Source organism: Typopeltis vanoorti, chromosome 17, assembly GCF_054136105.1.
Source record: "Typopeltis vanoorti isolate ZY-2024b chromosome 17, IOZ_Tvanoo_1.0, whole genome shotgun sequence".
Classification (NCBI taxonomy): domain Eukaryota; kingdom Metazoa; phylum Arthropoda; class Arachnida; order Uropygi; family Thelyphonidae; genus Typopeltis; species Typopeltis vanoorti.
Genome location: NC_143565.1, coordinates 45,527,273 through 45,545,610, shown reverse-complemented (window position 1 = coordinate 45,545,610; position 18,338 = coordinate 45,527,273). Strand labels below are relative to the sequence as shown.

Below are 18,338 nucleotides of genomic sequence, written 5' to 3'. Positions count from 1 at the left end.
TGTGTTGTTGCTAATCCCAAAGATGTTACAGATTTATGTTGGGAGGAAATTTTGCTAGAATCTCAGCAACAGCTTCATATCCTCCTGAATTCTTGATGCAAAAAGAACAACAAGAAAAACAGCAGTGCTTAAGGGTCAAAGCTGTATAACTGAGAGGAGACCTCCACATAGCCTTTAAAGGAATGCGGAGAACCGACCAGGGCTTCTGACCTAATGTCCAATCCTCACCTTCTCGTGGTGCACCCTGTTGGGTATCTACTTTGATACTGAACGAACGAGGATGGGCTGGCAATTTGGGATTTAGCTGACCAAATTGTATTCTTATTGGTTAAACCAAAATAAAAAATGATGGTACAACATGACAAAATTTCATGCCGGCTGGGGCGTCACCCGGTTAAACAAGGCCCCCGTTGTTTTTGCCAGGGAACCAGGGCGAACAGCGAAAAGTCAGCTACTGGAACAAATCTGAAAACAAACCCCAACTCAACATCACCAGAGTTAAAGATCGGTACTATCAACGTAAGAAGCCTGAATGGCAAAGAAATGGAGCTAGCTGAGGAATTAGATAAGTACCAGATCGACATAATAGGGGTGACTGAAACAAAAAAGACCAAAACTGGTGAGATCTTTCTGAGCAATAAATACAAAATGTTATATTCAGGCAATGACAATCAAGGAAAAGAAGGAGTAGCCATAGTATTCAACACAAAATACGAGGCTAATCTTCTTGAATGGCAGTCAGTCTCAAGTAGAGTAATGTGGGCAAATATGAGAATGGGGAAGTGGACAATGAGACTTATTTGTGCCTATGGTCCCACAGAAGGTTCTACTAAGGTAGAAGTGGAGGAATTTTTTGAGGCTTTAGAAAAAGCAACTGACACAGTGAAAAAGGAAAAGTTGGTCCTTGTTGGGGATCTAAATAGTAGAGTAGGAAATGATTGTGAGACATACAAAAATATTTTGGGAAAATTTGGAGAAAAGAGCAAAGCTAATAATAATGGCAAATATCTGTTGGATTTCTGCTCAGGACATGGACTGGTTATTACTAACACCATGTTCCAACATAAAAATGTGCACAAATTCACATGGAGAGAAGAGGCTGGGAATAAGAAAAGTCTCATTGACTATGTTATTGTTGATAGTCATGTTTTCTCCCTGGTGCAGGACACCAGAGTGTACAGAGGATTTGAAATTGGAAGTGATCACTATTTAGTGTTGAGCAGGATAAAATGAATTTCATATTGAAAAGAATAACTTGTAAGAAAGTTTTAAAGCGAATAAAAGTTGAGCAGCTCTCAGATGTGAACTGTAGACTAAAATACAGAAAGATGATTGAAAAGAAAATGAAAGAGTTTGAGAACAGGAATCAAACCTTGGAGATTCAGTGGCAAACTCTGAAGGAAACATTGATTGATTCTGCCAGAGAGGAATGTGGTGAGGTTGTGTGCAAGGATAAAAAAATCAGAACTCCCTGGTGGACACAGGAAGTTAAAGAGGCAGTGAAGGAAAAGAAGAAAGCATATCAAAAGTTCCTGGCAAATAAGTCAGCTTTTACTCTTACAGAATACAGAGACAAATGTAAGAAAGCTAAACAGTGTGTAAAACTAGCTAAACAAAAGTCATGGGAGGACTTTGGCAAGAATATAGAAAATAAATATCAAGAAGGTGGCAAAATATTCTGGAGGTTGTTGAAGAAGCTTAGGAATGGAGGAAAGTGTGCTGTAAAAGGAATTAGAGATCATAAAGGTGAAATGAAAACAGGAGAAAAAGATATCCTTGAAGAATGGAGTAATTACTTTGAAAAACTGCTAAATGAAACAAGCAGTGATGACAGCACAGTGATAAAAAACACTGACCAGGCATGCAGTCAGGAATACATATCCATACTTGAAGTAGAAAAAGCCATCAAAGGCTTGAAATGTGGAAAGGCAGCAGGAGTAGATGATATTCGACCAGAAATGCTGAAGTATGGTGGTATAAGAGTCTTACAGTGGCTGCACTGCATAGTTCAGAAAGCCTGGACAGAGGGACGAATTCCCGATGATTGGAGTAGAGCTCTCATAGTACCCATATATAAAAAGGGAAATAAAATTGAATGTGAGAATTACAGAGGTATTTCCCTACTGAGTGTTCCTGGCAAGATCTATGCAAGTATACTTGAGAAACGGTTGAGAAGAATTGTGGAAGAAAAGCTTGGTGAAAAACAAGCTGGATTCAGGCCAAATAGAGGCTGTCAGTATCAGATCTTCACTTTACGACAAATAGTCGAGAAAGCATGGGAATATAACAAAGATCTGTATTTAAGTTTTGTCGATTTGGAAAAGGCATATGACAAGGTGCCAAGAGAGAAGCTATTCAATACGCTGCAGTTATATGGTGTCAATGGGGCATTATATCAAGCAATACTTAGTCTTTATTTGAGTTGTGAGTCAGCAGTTAGAATTGAATGAAGTACAGGAAGATGGTTTAATGTTAAATCTGGTGTGAGACAAGGATGTACATTATCCCCTCTGTTATTCATTATCTATATGGATCACATTATGAAGGAATGTGGTATTAAACCTGATATCAAAATTGAAGATGTTAATGTCAGCTCTTTGCTTTATGCGGATGATGTTATACTTCTAAATAAATCCGCTACAAGTCTGCAAGATTCTCTGACTAAATTGAATAGCTGTTGTAATAGATATGGTATGAAGGTCAGCAATAAAAAGACAAAGACAATGAAAATAGGCAGAATCATTGAAAATGTCAACTGTGTTGTGAATGGAGAACCTGTGGAACAAGTAAAACATTTCAGCTACTTAGGCACAATTTTTACTGAAGATGGTAAACTAAATATAGAAATAGACAACAGAATCAGCAAAGCTGGTGTGGTAGGAAGTCAATTGAATAAATTCATATGGAATAAGAGAGAAATTAGTCGGAACACTATATTAGCTGTATACAAGACAGTGTTCAAACCAGTTTTAACTTATGGATCTGAGAGCTGGGTCAGAAGTAAAACACTTGACCAAAGACTAGAGACCGCAGATATGAGAGTCCTGAGAAAGATTAGAGGCATGAACAGATGGCATCAATGGCAATATCATATTAAAAATGAGGATATTAGGAAAGAACTTGACATTGTCAGCATCCAGGAATGCGTTAGTAGAGCTAATCTCAGTTGGTATGGTCACTTAAATAGAATGGGAGAAGAGAGATTAGCAAAACAAGTGTTCTCTGCCAGGTTGGCAGGAAAACGACCCAGAGGAAGACCAAGATATAGGTGGATTGATATGGTACAAAGTGCCTTAGACGATAGAAATATAAGATCTGATAATGTTGGAGTCTTGACAAGTAACAGACTGATTTGGAGGAAAATTGTAGATAGGAAGTTAGTAATGATGTAATTTTTTCATGTAGTACTGTCATATCGTGTACACCCCTTGAGGGTACATGGCAGGAATTTGATGATGATGATGATGGCTATGCAATCATCAATTTGTTATGGAGGAACTAAAAAACTACTATTTCTTACCAGTGCAGTAAGTCCTCATGACATCCATTATGAGATGATAAAACATCTTATGTCTTCTGTGGATTTCCTTCTCTTACTATACAAGAATACCTACAGAAGAAGAGTTCCAGATTCTTGGCATAAGTCATTTGTCATCTCAATAGGAGAAGGAGGAAAAGTGGGAAATGTATTTTATTTATTTTGTAGAAGCTGTAGCTATTAGCCAATGGTTACAATTTGTAGCTGGCTCATAATGTGGTAGATGAAGTGTGGCAAAGATAGTTTCTGTGGAAAGGGCTACATCACTAGAAGAATAGCCCTGGCTCTTTGAGTCAGTTTTTTGAGGATTTCATACCGTTGAACTTGGATGATGATATGATTGTTTATGCAGATATCTTCCAGTGTGTGTGTATTGGCTTTCTAAATGGAATAAGATAGTGAACCTTCTGAAAGGCAAGTGAGAGTGTTAAAAAAAAAAGATAAACAGTTATTTGATTCTTTTTCTAATGTGAAATGAATTTTAGAGTATTAGCTATTGAAGTAAGCTACAAAGGAATCCAAAGTGTCTTGCCCATAGGCTTAAATGGCAAATAGATCATCAACATTTTTTTATTGTTGTTATTGACACTTTGGGGATATCATAGGACAGTCTACAGTTCCAGCTTTTTAAAATAAAATGGTTCTCCATGTAGAGCAGCTTCATGTTGTTTAATGTAGTAAGCTCTATGTGAGTAGTAACAATTTGCTCATGGGAGTGCTAAACTCATCTGTTAGTAAATATGATGTGCTTTGGCCATATGGAACTTTTCCTTGGATTTGAGAAAAACAGGAATTCTACAATGGGTCTCCCATTCCCCACCCCGCTCCTCTACCATTGACCAGCTTTTACATGGAGCATTTTGAGAACAAAGTATTCATCACGCTACTTTCAAACTTTTAGCCTAGTTATGTTATGTTGACATGCTTGCTATTTGGCCCCATGGACAAGATACTTTGGATTTCAAATAGTTTACTGTCTTTTTCCATTTATAGAATGCCAACACACACTGGAAGATACCTACATAAACAATTCCCATCATCATCTAGCCTAACAGGAATGAACAGTTTACATCAGTACTAACTTTCTGTCAACAACTTTCTTATATATCTATTATTTGGGATTCTTTATCCATAAGATAAAAAGTATTGTAATATAGAATTATTATTTTGAACTTAATTTTTGATTTTAATGGTATAGTCTACATACAAGATGCTACCCAAAAAGTTTTTTATGTCTGTCATTATTGCTTGTATTTTATTATATCTTCTTTCTTTTATGTTAATTTATTGTTCTTATTATGTAAGGTATTGCTTTTACCTGTATGTCTTGTTCACTCTAAAATGCGAGACTGATTTAAGGTCGTTCTTCACTACTTGTGGTAGAAGAGCTATCTATGCATTTGACTGACCCTGTGATTGATCACTTGTATTAATTAATTAAACAAAGGGTTTGTCTCAGGTTAGAGCCAAATCCTTTGTAACGACTATCTGGAGAGCTAAAGCAAAATTTATTTGTTTTAGCTGCGCAGGCCAATACCTTTAGGTTAGAAGAACTCTTAACAAAGCAACAACTCCCAGAGAATATACAAGACTGATCAATCTATCAAATACACTTAATATCAAATTACCTAAATCACTTATGCTAATTTTCGTTTGCAGTCGTGGTCTCAATTAAGCAAATCTATTCTGCTCAGGTTCAGATTAAAATGAGTGGTGCATTGGATTCATTCTCAGCCACAAGTCAAGTTAAAATACAAAAATACATTTATTGAATTCTTAGAATACATATCCAAAATTATACACATGACTTCTTTAACTATTAATTTAGCTGAGGCTAAATTAATGGCATTCTAGGTTATAAAGCTAATTATGGCAACTAAAATCGATACAACTGAATCTTATCATGAATTATTGCTACTAGAATAATTCTTAGCTCTCATCAATACACCGATCTATAATTTCCTCCAAAACAGTTATTCTATTAACTTTGTTAACTATTTCACATAACATGCATAACATAACTTATCTATACAATCACTCAATATGTTCATGGAGCTATGACACTGCTACTAAATAATCACTAAGAGTTCTATATTAGAATGTTCCTGCTTACTAATTCACAACATTTCTTCTCTTTCTGAACAAAAGAAACACTAAAGGTTGTGTACCTTACCAACTCTCAGGAAATTCATCAGGTCCGTCACTCAATCTTCAACTATTCTTACAAAATGCTTGTTCTTTGTCTGGACGATTATCTCACATGGCTTGACTTGGAACCCATTATTAGGTCTCTTCCTCCAAAGTGGACTAGAAACAGCTCAACGTGAGACGATCTCCTTTGCAGCGTCTTTCGGGAATTACCAGCGTGCGCCGCTCCCCGTGCATACTCGATTGCCGCAGGTCAAACATTTATCCGAAAGTTTCGCCAGTGAACTTTGAACTCTTATTCTTACATCGTAATAAACAATTTTCATAGAATATTTCTTTCATTGTTAAACTTTACAAAACAGATTGCATTTAATTTTTCTATAGAGTAATTCTACATTAAAGGTATTCATTTATAAATCCTTGAACAATCTGCATCTTTACTTATGTACAAGTATATCTTTGTTGATTTGTTAAATCCTGAATGAAGTATAAAAAAAAATTCCTTATTCAAGATGTAACAAAGGTTTCCCCTTTCTTTTAAAATTTTTTACGAAAAAAATTTTTCTTCAAGTTATCCCTCAAGTCTCTGGGAAAGACCTGCCCATTTTGCCTGGGTCTCAGATCATATCTTGACTGGGCTAAACCCCCACTCCCATCACCAATCATATTCCTTTCTCCTCTCTCATCCTTTTGAGCTTGCTCATCCCTATTGTTTGTGCCAGAGTAACTTCTATCTCTGTTGTAGTTGGGGAATTGGTCATTTGCGGCGTGATGTTCTTCCTCCTCTTGGTTGTCGCCTTTCCTCCACCTGTACGCCTTGGACTCCACTTCGTCATTATTTCTCCGGTAATTATCCACTACACGAGAGCTTCCCCTTTTTCCCCACACTCTTTCTAATGAAGCTCCCAAACACACCAGCCTGTCTGATGTACATTTGTACAACTTTAACCGGTTCAAGTGCACAACCATAGTCATTCCTCGATGTGACCTCTCTTATATCTTGAAGGTCACCGGAGGCAACTTTTCTAGGATCTCCAATGTCCTGTGGCACCCCTTCCAAATCCCCCCCCCCTTCTTGTTGCTGGAGTTTTGTTCCAGGAGGACCAGGTTCCCTGGTTTCAGGTCCTTAGCTACCAATTCATATGCCACCTTGTTCTCTCTGATTAAGTTGTTTAGATAGTCATCTATGTCAGGGAAACCTGTACTGACTCGGGAACTTCTGAAATCATTTGGGAACAGTGGCTCGAAACCATAAAGTATGACTGCAGGGGCCTCCTTAATGGCAGCATGAAGAGCAGTCCTGCATGTAAACAGGGTGTGTGCTAAATGAGTGTCCTAGTCCGATATTCGACTATCCACCAGTTTGGAAAGAGTGTTTCAATGTTCTGTTCATCCTCTCACACATTCCATTTCCCTGTGGGTGATAGGGAATAGTGAACAATTTTTTTTATCTTTAACAGTTTACAAAGCTGTAACATGACCTCAGCTGTGAAGTTAGAGCCTTGGTCTGATAGGAGAGTCTGAGGTGTTCCATATCTGGAAAAAATGAATTTAAACAGCTTACCTGTCACAGTCTTTGCAGTTTGATCCTTCATGACTGTGGCTTCTGAAAACCTCGAGGACATATCTATTATTACAAGTATGTACTTGTTGCCCTTTTGAGGTGGTGGGAAGTGCACCTACAATATCCATGGCCACAGCCTGAAAGAGACGTAAGGGGATTGGGAAGGGCTGGAGAGGAGCCTTTCCTATGATGTTTGATTTCTGTTGGCATAAGTGGCATGAGGATACATAAGATTCAACATCCCCTCTCATTCCTTTCCATACATACCTGTCCATTACTCTTTTCCACGTTCTATAAAACCTTTGGTGACCTGCCAGATCCAAGTCATGAAACGTGTAGAGCACCCATGGAATCATGACTTTCGGAACCAGGATTTTGTCATTCCATCTCGCCGTAACATCTTGTTTCGACAACAAAAGACCATCCTTATATATGTACAAGGTGTCATAGAACAAATGCTTGTGCGAGAGCTTCTCACCATTCGATAATTTCTAGTATAACCCCCCCCCACACACACACACACATTGGATCCATTTTCTGAGCCTCAATTATAACAGGTTTCTCCCAGATTTGAAATTGGGGAGGTGTAAGTTCTCTCTCTCCCTCTTCTCATCGGCCTTAAGTATGGAGCCGATAATTTCCTTATCTGGGCAGGTATTCTCCACTGGTTCAGAATCTAGAGACCTTGACTGGTAGTCTGCCACAACATTTGCCTTCCCAGGGATGTAATTTACCTCTATATCGAATTCCTGCATTTCGAGAGACCAACGTATAATCCTCTGATTTTTATCCTTCATGGATGAGATGAAGGACAGAGGCTTGTGGTCTGATCTCAGGATGACATGTTGCCCCAATAATATATACCTGAACTTCCTGATGGCATAGATAATGGCCAGAGCCTCTTTTCCTATCACGAAGTAGTTCCTTTCGGAAGAGGAGAGCTTTCTGCTAATGAAAACAATGGGTCTGAAATCCTCTCCTTCCTTTTGTTCCACTATCGAAGCAATTGTATCATTGGAGGCATCGGCTGAAATAAAAAAAAGTTTGTCCAAGCCTGGGATAAGTGAGAACAGGTGACTTAGTCAAAGCTAAGTTTAAGGATTGGTGGGCATGCTGTTGTTCCTCCCCCCCCCCACGTGAATTTCACCCCCTTCTTTGTCAGTCTCACTATAGGCTCCATTAGCTTAGAACACCCGGGAATGAATTTACGATAGAAGTTGACCATACCTAGGTATCTTTGAACCTGCCTCACGGTGGTGGGGACTCTGACTTTCAATATGGCTGTTACATTACTTTTAGTGGGAATTATTCCCGCCTTATTCACTACGTGTCCTAGATACTCCACCTTCCTTAGGAAGAATTGACACTTTGAACATTTCAGCGATAAACGGACTCCATTTAATCTATCCAGGATTTCCCTGTATTCTCTTAAGTTAGACGAGTAGACTAGCAGATCGTCCTGGAATCATATGACTCCCTTACTCAACATATCAGAAAGAATAGAGTTCATTAGACACTGAAAACTCATAGCTGAGTTTCTGGCTCCCTTAGGAAGTTGGCAAAGTTGATACTTTTGCCATCTGGTGGTGAAGGCAAAGTATTTCCTATCCTCCTTCCTGAGGGGAATCTGAAAATAGCCAGAGTTCAGGTCTAATTTTGAAAAATAATTTGCTCCTTCCAGGCTCATCAACAAGTCTTCGATCTTGCACACAGGGAAATCTATGGGCTTGGTGACTTTGTTAACCTCCCGTAAGTCTAAAACAAACCTCAGGCTACTATTCGGCTTCTCTACGAGGATAAAAGGACTGTTCCACCGAGAGTCAGATCTCTCGATAATCCCCGCACTTTCATATTCCTGCAATAACTTTTCTAGTTTGCCTAGGTGCTTGAGGGGGGTTTGATATTGTTTGACATATATGGGAGATTCCGTTGTGATCTGCATAGCATGCTCAACCTTATTTGTGCAGCATAGGGCCAATCTCTTCTGTAAATGCATTGGGAAATTGATCGAACACAGACGGAAAAAATTTCTTGATCTCCATTCTTTCATGCTCCGAGCTAGATAAACTTACAGCATCATGCACCAACTTTCCCTTCCATTCAATTGAATCTTGTTCTAAGTTATTTAATTCAATTTTCATAACTTCATGTGCTTCCCATTCGTTTCCTGTCTTAAACCTTGGTCGGAATTTTTTTTCCACAAAGAGATAATGTTTCACTAGCAAAGTCACACATGAAGTGATGTTTTTCTAAGAAGTCAAGGCCTAATATGACCTGATTGCTTGTCTGCAAGCTCAGGGAGGATTAGCACTTCATGTGTGAGACTCACTGGGAAACACGGTATGGAAAGTCTTATAACAACCTTGGTTGTTGAGAGGAGTTCAACCATGGCAATTCCCATGATTCTAACTGGCTTCTGTAATTCAACGAGGCTATCAGGAGCCAAAGCATTGAATCTCTTAACCAATGACATGGGAATCACAGATACATGAGCCCCAGTGTCGAACAGGAAACTACATGGGATCTCCTCAATAAACCCTTCCACCAGGGACAGTGGTATCCTTCCTTGTACCTCTGCTAATGCTACACTCTGCATTCTTCAAGTGTTGAATTCACTCGAATCGCCCTTGCCGACTGACTCACTATGGTGTGTACTGAGGTTCCCTCTTTTCCTACCCACATCTCGTTTCTCCGTACTTTCCTTGTACTGATGTTCTAGAAACTTCAGATGATCTGAGCCCTTATCAGAATCAGACTTGCTTTCGTATTTTAAGTGGAGAGGGATCTGAGCACCTGGCTCTTCCAGTAGTAATGCTCTCATGGAAGAGGCGTGGGCCATCTCCTTCAAGACTCTCTCTCTCTCTCTCTCTGGCTAATTTATAATGTCCATCAAGACTTTTCGCATTTTTTTTGTAAATAACCTCTTTTAGCTCGCTACATAGACCCGACCTAAATTGGTGAAAGGCCATCCTCTCAAGGTGGGTCCTTTCCTCTGCCGATGCTCTCACGGATTGGGTGATAGACAATAATTTGTTTAAGTAACTGGATACCCTTTCCCCTTTCTTCTGTATGCACCTGTACAGTTTCTCGAGGATTTGGACAAGCCCTCTCTTACTGGAAAACTTGGAAATTAGCACTTCTTTAAATTTGGTATACTCTAGGGCTCTTTCAGGACTGGTGATGAGTAGAGGAGGCTTTTCGCTTTCCCTACTAGCTTACTACACAGCAGTATAAGAAGCTGAAAATCAGTCCATCGGCCAACTTTTCTCAATTCTTCGACGTAGCAAAAGAATGCAATGGCATCAACTGTCTTTTCCCCTGAGAATTGTGGGAACATTTGTTGCAGGTTTACGGTTCTGAAGAACTCTGAGTCATTCATCTCAGAACTTCTGGGTAGAGACATACTTGCACTTAAGTTCACAATGAAATTCTTTTAAAATCACAAATTTTTCTATTAAACTCTATTGCACCTTGACTGCCTGACTTGAATCCAAAATCTACTCACTGCGATCGATCGATTAATTTTATTTTAACCATCAAATCGCATCCTGTCAGATGTGCCATTGTTATATCTTCTTCCTTTTATGTGAATTTATTGTTCTTATTATGTAAGGTGGTGCTTTTACCTGTATGTCTTGTTCACTCTAAAATGCGAGACTAACTTGAGATCGTTCTTCGCTACTTATGGTAGAAGAGCTATCTACACATTTGACCAACCCTATGATTGATCACTTTTATTAATTAATTAAACAAAGGGTTTGTCTCAGGTTTGAGCGTGATCCTTTGTAACGACTATCTGGAGTTACTCCTCAATTAGGTACTGGCAAATTTATTTGTTTTAGCTGTGCCAGCCAATACCTTTAGGTTAGAAGAACTCTTAACCAAGCAACAACTCCCAGTGAATATACAAGACTGATCAATCTATCAAATACACTTAATATCAAATTACCTAAATCACTTATGCTAATTTTCGTTTGCAGTCGTGGTCTCAATTAAGCAAATCTATTCTGCTCAGGTTCAGATTAAAATGAGTGGTGCATTGGATTCATTCTCAGCCCACAAGTCAGGTTAAAATACAAAAATACGTTTATTGAATTCTTAGAATACATATCCAAAATTATACACATGACTTCTTTAACTATTAATTTAGCTGAGGCTAAATTAATGGCATTCTAGGTTATAAAGCTAATTATGGCAACTAAAATCGATACAACTGAATCTTATCATGAATTATTGCTACTAGAATAATTCTTAGCTCTCATCAATACACCGATCTATAATTTCCTCCAAAACAATTATTCTATTAACTTTGTTAACTATTTCACATAACATGCATAACATAACTTATCTATACAATCACTCAATATGTTCATGGAGCTATGACACTGCTACTAAATAATCACTAAGAGTTCTATATTAGAATGTTCCTGCTTACTAATTCACAACATTTCTTCTCTTTCTGAACAAAAGAAACACTAAAGGTTGTGTACCTTACCAACTCTCAGGAAATTCATCAGGTCCGTCACTCAATCTTCAACTATTCTTACAAAATGCTTGTTCTTTGTCTGGACGATTATCTCACATGGCTTGACTTGGAACCCATTATTAGGTCTCTTCCTCCAAAGTGGACTAGAAACAGCTCAGCTTAATTTTGATACACATGGTCGTTCATGGCGATCATCGGGTACAGATCTCTACGGAAGGCCGACCATGTGTCCATGCTTGGCCTTCTCCTTCACTGCTTGTCTCCGTCTGACATGCCGTTCCGACGGTCGCATTCAGCTACTCATCTCCGAAGATGTTTCGAGCTAGGACTCTGGAACCACAGGTGTCGATGCCGAGCAGCAGAGGACTATCCGGAACCCAAAAAGAGGCGAGAAGAAAAAGAGCCTCGAGAAAGGGGAGCAGACTCCTTTTATGTTACCTCTTTTCCCCCTTCTCACTGTGTCACGTTTTCTCCCCGATACCGATCTCCTTTGCAGCATCTTCCGGGAATTACCAGCGTGCGCCGCTCCCCGTGCATACTCGATTGCCGCAGGCAGGTCAAACATTTATCCGAAAGTTTTGCCAGTGAACTTTGAACTCAACTCTTCTTACATCATAATAAACAATTTTCATAGAATATTTCTTTCATTGTTAAACTTTACAAAACAGATTGCATTTAATTTTTCTATAGAGTAATTCTACATTAAAGGTATTCATTTATAAATCCTTGAACAATCTGCATCTTTACTTATGTAGAAGTATATCTTTGTTGATTTATTAAACTTGTTAAATCCTGAATGAAGTATAAAAAAAATTCTTCATTCAAGATCTAATAATTTGTACTTTTTCATATTTTGTGTTCTTCATATCTGGTTCATACTCATCCTTTGTGTTCTGTTGTAAATGTATGATTTCCTGCTGTCTATTTTCTTTATTTATGTGTGGTTCCTGCTATACATAAACATTGTTTTGTCCCCATTACAAGTTCATGCCATTTCCTTTATCAACTGATTGTGATGTCCTTTGCTAGGAAATTCAGTTTGCTATTTGTGAAAGTTTTGTGCTTTAATTGTTTGTAATAGAGATCTAAAATAGACTCATTTATCTCATAAATTGTTTAATTTTATAAACTTACAACCTCGAACTGTTATAATTAAAGTTTGCATTTATGTATCTTTTCAGGAATTTTATTGCTGTGTACCACTGTTTGTATAGTATAATGTGTGAAGAAGGACAGAAAGTCCCAGTTCTTGTTCGAAATATATAACTTAAATTCGTACTGGTTGGACTTAATTTAATTCAGTGATATATATTTAACTGAACTTTTTTTGACAAAAAAGGTAGACTTTTGCAAATAACTCTTGTCAAGAACTTTTATTGTATGATATGTTTATGATGTTTATATTTAATGACTTTATATGCAGTGGACAAACCTCTTTGTGGTGTTTGAGATTTTAACTTCATATAACAGAATAATTGGTAGAGAGATTTATCAGTAATAAATAGCATCATGCAATTATACAGTTACAGTATGTATTGGAAAAAAAATTTTTTACTTGATATAATCTCTACATTTTGTAACTCTCGTGCTCAGATTTTGATACTGTATTAATAATGCAATCTGACCAGCCATCCTAATTAGAAAGCTAAGAAACAGTAATTGGTACCTTAATTACATCATTAAAGCAGTTGCAAAATATTGCTTTAACAAAATGAATGATAATTTGAGGACCCACAAAGAGCTTCCTCAGTTTGATCATCCAATAAAAATTAAGTATATTTAATATACTTAATTTTTATTGTTTGAATTAAAAATATACTACACTCTACCATTTAGTTTTAATTAATTTTAAGTTCGCAACAGCACAGCCACTTATAAAAAAGTAAAAATTTTTCCTGTCTGAATTATTCTATCTCTTTTAGTGTATAAAATACTTTGCATTTTTCAGAAGTTAACATGAATTTTTTTATTTTTGACCACTGCTGTTAATTACTTGCAACTGAACAAGTGATATCAACATATCTTTAGCTGGTAATATTTTATAATCAAATTGCTAAGGAAGCAAGGTTCTCTACATTGGCTATCAATTCTTACAGTGAGCTATACAGGCACATAATGGTCCAGTTGTAAGCAGAGGACTGTTTGGTACGTATAATCCTGAAACATGAAGCATTTCATAAGGCTTTCAGTTTGAGACCATGAATAGTCCCAACATATTGTCAGGAGATAGTGAGGATTGGATTAGGTTGGTGCATCATTTTAGATTAGTATCTCGTTTTAGTATGTCAATTGTAATGCATAATCTATAGTGAATAATAAGCAAATCCATATATATATATATATATGGATTTGCTTATTAATGCTGGCCTGAGTGGATAATATCTGTACTCTTCAGCTATCAGACTGTGGATTTAAATTCCAGTTTTATTGGAATCTGAATTGAATTGATGGCTGATAGACAATGATCATAGTAATCAAAAATAATCACCATTGAGATGACTGTTGTGAGACCATCACTTTAATGTATTTTCAGTTGGCAGGAACATGACGACAGCATTTGGTGCACATTTGTTTGTTATAATGCATTGAACTCTGCCACAAATTTAGTTAATTACTTGAGAGTGGGATCTGCTTTAGCTTAGAATTAACATTTGGTTCTAATAACCAATTGTTAATTTTGTAAGGTGCAAAAAAAATTTAGAGGGAAAAATTTAATTTGATAAGCGTGTGTGGTAAGTTACAGGACATCTGACCTCTCACCAACCAACTTTTCAGTTATCCGATCTAAAGCTTAGTTTTGTTTTCTTGATGGCCTCGTTAATTCTGCCTTTACTTTAAATATGCTGTTCTTAATATATGTCTTTGGTCCCAACATACTGTTATGCCAAATAATCAGTCCTCTTCTAAAGCAATGACATTTCATGCTGTTAAGTATATATGCATATAGGCATATTTAAAAAATTGCAGAAAGAGTAGCACAGTTGCTCCTTTTTCTAACTTTAATCTTGAGAACATTCTCTTCATCATCCGCTCCTTGTATTCCACTGATTCACATTAGTGACTTCATTCTTCCACCACTTATCTATCTGATAGGCTCCTCTCCCTAACTTATATTTCAGTCATATCACTATCTTATGTTAAAATTTTCTCTTTCCATCTACCAAGCTCTGCAGAACACATTCCCTCAGTCTGTGCTTGTATTGAATTCCAAAGTCCTGAGACAGTTTTGATTCAATTACCTCGACACTTTGTAATGTTTCCCTTTTACCAGGAACCAGTGTCACTGTCATACAGTTGTTATACATGTTATATTGATGTTATGCAGTGTCACTGTCACATCTTTACTTGTAAAGTCAACACCATTTGCACTGTCCTGTGCAGATGCAAAGTCACAGTAGAAATACATTTTTATTCATAATAGAAATCAAAAAATATTTTGGACTAAATACTAACAGTTCATCCTTGATGTTAAAAAAATAAAATAAAAACCATTCAAACAAGATAGAACATACAACAATCGATTAACTGTTCAAGGTTAGTGCAGCATGCTAAATAGACAAAATCATAAAGATGAAACTGAAATAGCTACTGTATAGTTATAAACTGAAAACAAAAATAATACTAAATTTTAGACATGAACCATCATTTAGACTCAAATTAGAAATTGTGTAACAAGTGCTTGGAGCTCTTGGAGTAAGTCATGCTTATAACACTTTCTGTGAACAAGGCACAAGGCAGATTCTTTGTTCTATGCTGTGCAAAACCGGACTAATAATAACTTTCAGTATTGGCTGTTCACTACTTCTTTTCACTAAGGATTAAAATAGAATTTAATTTTTTTTTTTTTTTACTTAATTTCCTATTTATATTTCCTATATTTTGTCCTAGTCACTAGGACATCTACGGGGATTACAAAAACAACTAATGTAACATGAACACAAATATCATACAATACTAAGCCCAACCACATGGGTGACACTAAAGTCCTATCTAGGTGGAGCACGCTCTAAGGATGGTTGTAGGTGGCCTGGAATGTAAGGTGGGACCTCTGGTTTTTGTAATCCCCGTATATATCCTAGTGACTAGAACGAATTATAGGAAGTATTAAATTCTATTTTAATGGTTGGGCTTAGTATTGTATGATATTTGTGTTCATGTTACATTAGTTGTTTTTGTAATCCCCGTAGATGTCCTAGTGACTAGGATGAAATATAGGAAGTATTAAATTCTATTTTAATCCTTTTTGAGTGTTGTAAAAAATCCATTAAGCCTCCAACATGATGTCCTCACAGCACTTAAGCCTCTACACACGAATTATTTTCACTAAGATCTGGTTTGTCCACAATGTGAAATATGGTATTCACACAGCTCCTGATAAATGTCAGGTAGAAACAAAAGAGAGAGTTCTTCTTGGCTATTGACAGTAAACTATGAAGTTGTTGATATGGGAGGGGGAGAAAGTCTAGGATGATAAAATTTTAGCAACCAGTTCAGGCATGCTAGAAATGCAAGGATGAGGACTTTTCATTCTCCATTGTGGTATCCCAGGGCTTCAGATTGTGTGAATGAATGAATGATCTGCTCAGTTTCTTGGGGTTATATTTCCATTTAATTTCATAACTGGTTTAACTCTGAAGCAGTGGAATGAAGTGTTGACTCTGCTAAATAAAATTTTACTTAGCAGAGTCCATACTGGGAAGCTGAATCTCGTACACACTGCCAGTGAAATTAGGTTTTCGGCAAGCATAGAGGGACACAGTACCAGAGATTCTTGTAAGCATGATTAGAAAAGGCAAACTATCAGCATTCTCCTTTTCCACAGGGAATTTAAATCTGTGAATGAAGACTGTTAATTTGTCATAAGAAGGGGATCACAAGTCCTGTTGAGAAGTAGCTAGATAGTGAGAACATCGACATAGCAGAACTAGAGAGAACATTGAACTTGAATAGTTGAAAACAAAATATCCTCAAGATTCTTTAGATAATAGTTGGTCAACAAATGGATTAGGCACTCCTCATAGCTTTGCCTTTGGTCTGCTATTAGATCTTATTCTTCCAGCTAAAATAAATAATGAAACATGTAAGCACAGGGAAGTTTATTAATACTAACAATTCAAAAGGTGGAATAATGATGGATTTCACGAACAAGATATAAGCTGTACACTAGAGATGGCATGTGACAATTGCTATGAATTGCATATACATATGCAGACATGCACGTGCACACGCACACACACAAAAATCCTGTTATTACAGTTACTGATAAGACTTTCCCAACTTATTAGTAAGGAAACAGTCATTCCAATTTGAGTTCGGGTGATTTAATGGTTGTTCATATTCCCTTTGAATTAATGCTCAAATTTAAACAGTAAATATCAGACTGTATACCCAAGATCAAGGGGATAAATCTAAACAGGAGTGGCAGAAAAAATAATAATAAATAAATAAAAATTAAGGAGAAAAGTGATTGGTTAATTTACAAGATGTACAAGGCACAGGCAAGAAAGAGGATTAACATGGCAAGAAGAGGAAAATCCTACTATGAAAAGAAATTAGCCACACAGTCCAAAGGAAATCCCAAAGAATTCTTTTGCTATTTTGCAAGTAAAAGGAAGAATGACAATGGAAGTATAACCTTAACAAGTGCTAAAGGTAGCAAGATGACAGAAGCAGACAAAATCTAGTGACCACTTTGCAAGGATCTGTCATCCAGTTGAAGATATTGTTGTGATAGATATGTCAGGAACTGATGATGTCAGGATATAAAAGTTGATAAATTGGAAGTATTCAGAATATTGCAGAATCTCAATGCAAATATAGCTATTGGATTAGATGGGATATCAACTTGCATTACCTCTGACCAGGCTGTCATATTTAATCTCTGCTCCAGTACCAGCTCCTTCCCAAGAGACTGGAAGGGAAACATAATAGTTCTGTAGAATATTCACTGTTTTGGGAATTGGATTACAGGTATTGGAAATGTTGGCCAATTGGTGTATATGAAATATGATGGGGGGGTCATCGTGGCTTTGTAGGGGGGGGGGTGAGTCATGCCTTAGTAATATACTCACTTTTTTTTATTAATAATGACAGTTGACTTAGATAAAAGGAATGGTTACATGATGATCCTACTCAATTTTGCAATGGCATTTGATAGGAAACTACATGGAACTCTATGTGGGTGGCTGATAGATTAATTGATACCAAAGAGGAGCAGAATCCAGGGGAAAACAAGGGGCTAGCAGTGTGCTGTAGTTCTCATTGTTTGGACAACTGCTGTTTATTTTGTACATAAATGATATAGCAAATTATTTAAAAGGAAATAATATTCATTTGTTTGCTGTGTAATAGTAACTTAAGGTGATGAAGCTTGCTGAATGATTTAAATACTCTGATCATATTAAAAGATAACAGGTGCCAGTTAAATGGAAAAGTGTAAAGTATCTATTCTGTGATGAAAAGATTATACAAGTTGGTACTTCGTTGATGAAACTGTGCTCCAAGAAATTGATGAAACTAAGGATTTATGTATTGGCGAATAGGGAGTTGAAGTTTAGAAGGCATACTGCAAAAGTGACTAAGGTAGCTCATGGGATTACTTG

General features: G+C 37.0%; 1 protein-coding gene across 2 annotated transcripts in view; it reads left to right on the top strand.

Annotated features, from left to right (window-relative positions):
• The window catches only part of LOC150097352 (uncharacterized), a 117,470-nt gene extending 104,208 nt beyond the window's left edge, over positions 1-13,262 (top strand). For both annotated transcript variants that reach the window (XM_090407424.1, XM_090407426.1), the window contains one exon: positions 12,918-13,262. In XM_090407424.1, the coding sequence (XP_090263550.1) occupies positions 12,918-13,002 (85 nt within the window). In that variant the 3' untranslated portion in view covers positions 13,003-13,262. The remainder of the gene's footprint in view (positions 1-12,917) is intronic.
• Positions 13,263-18,338: the final 5,076 nt, after the last annotated feature.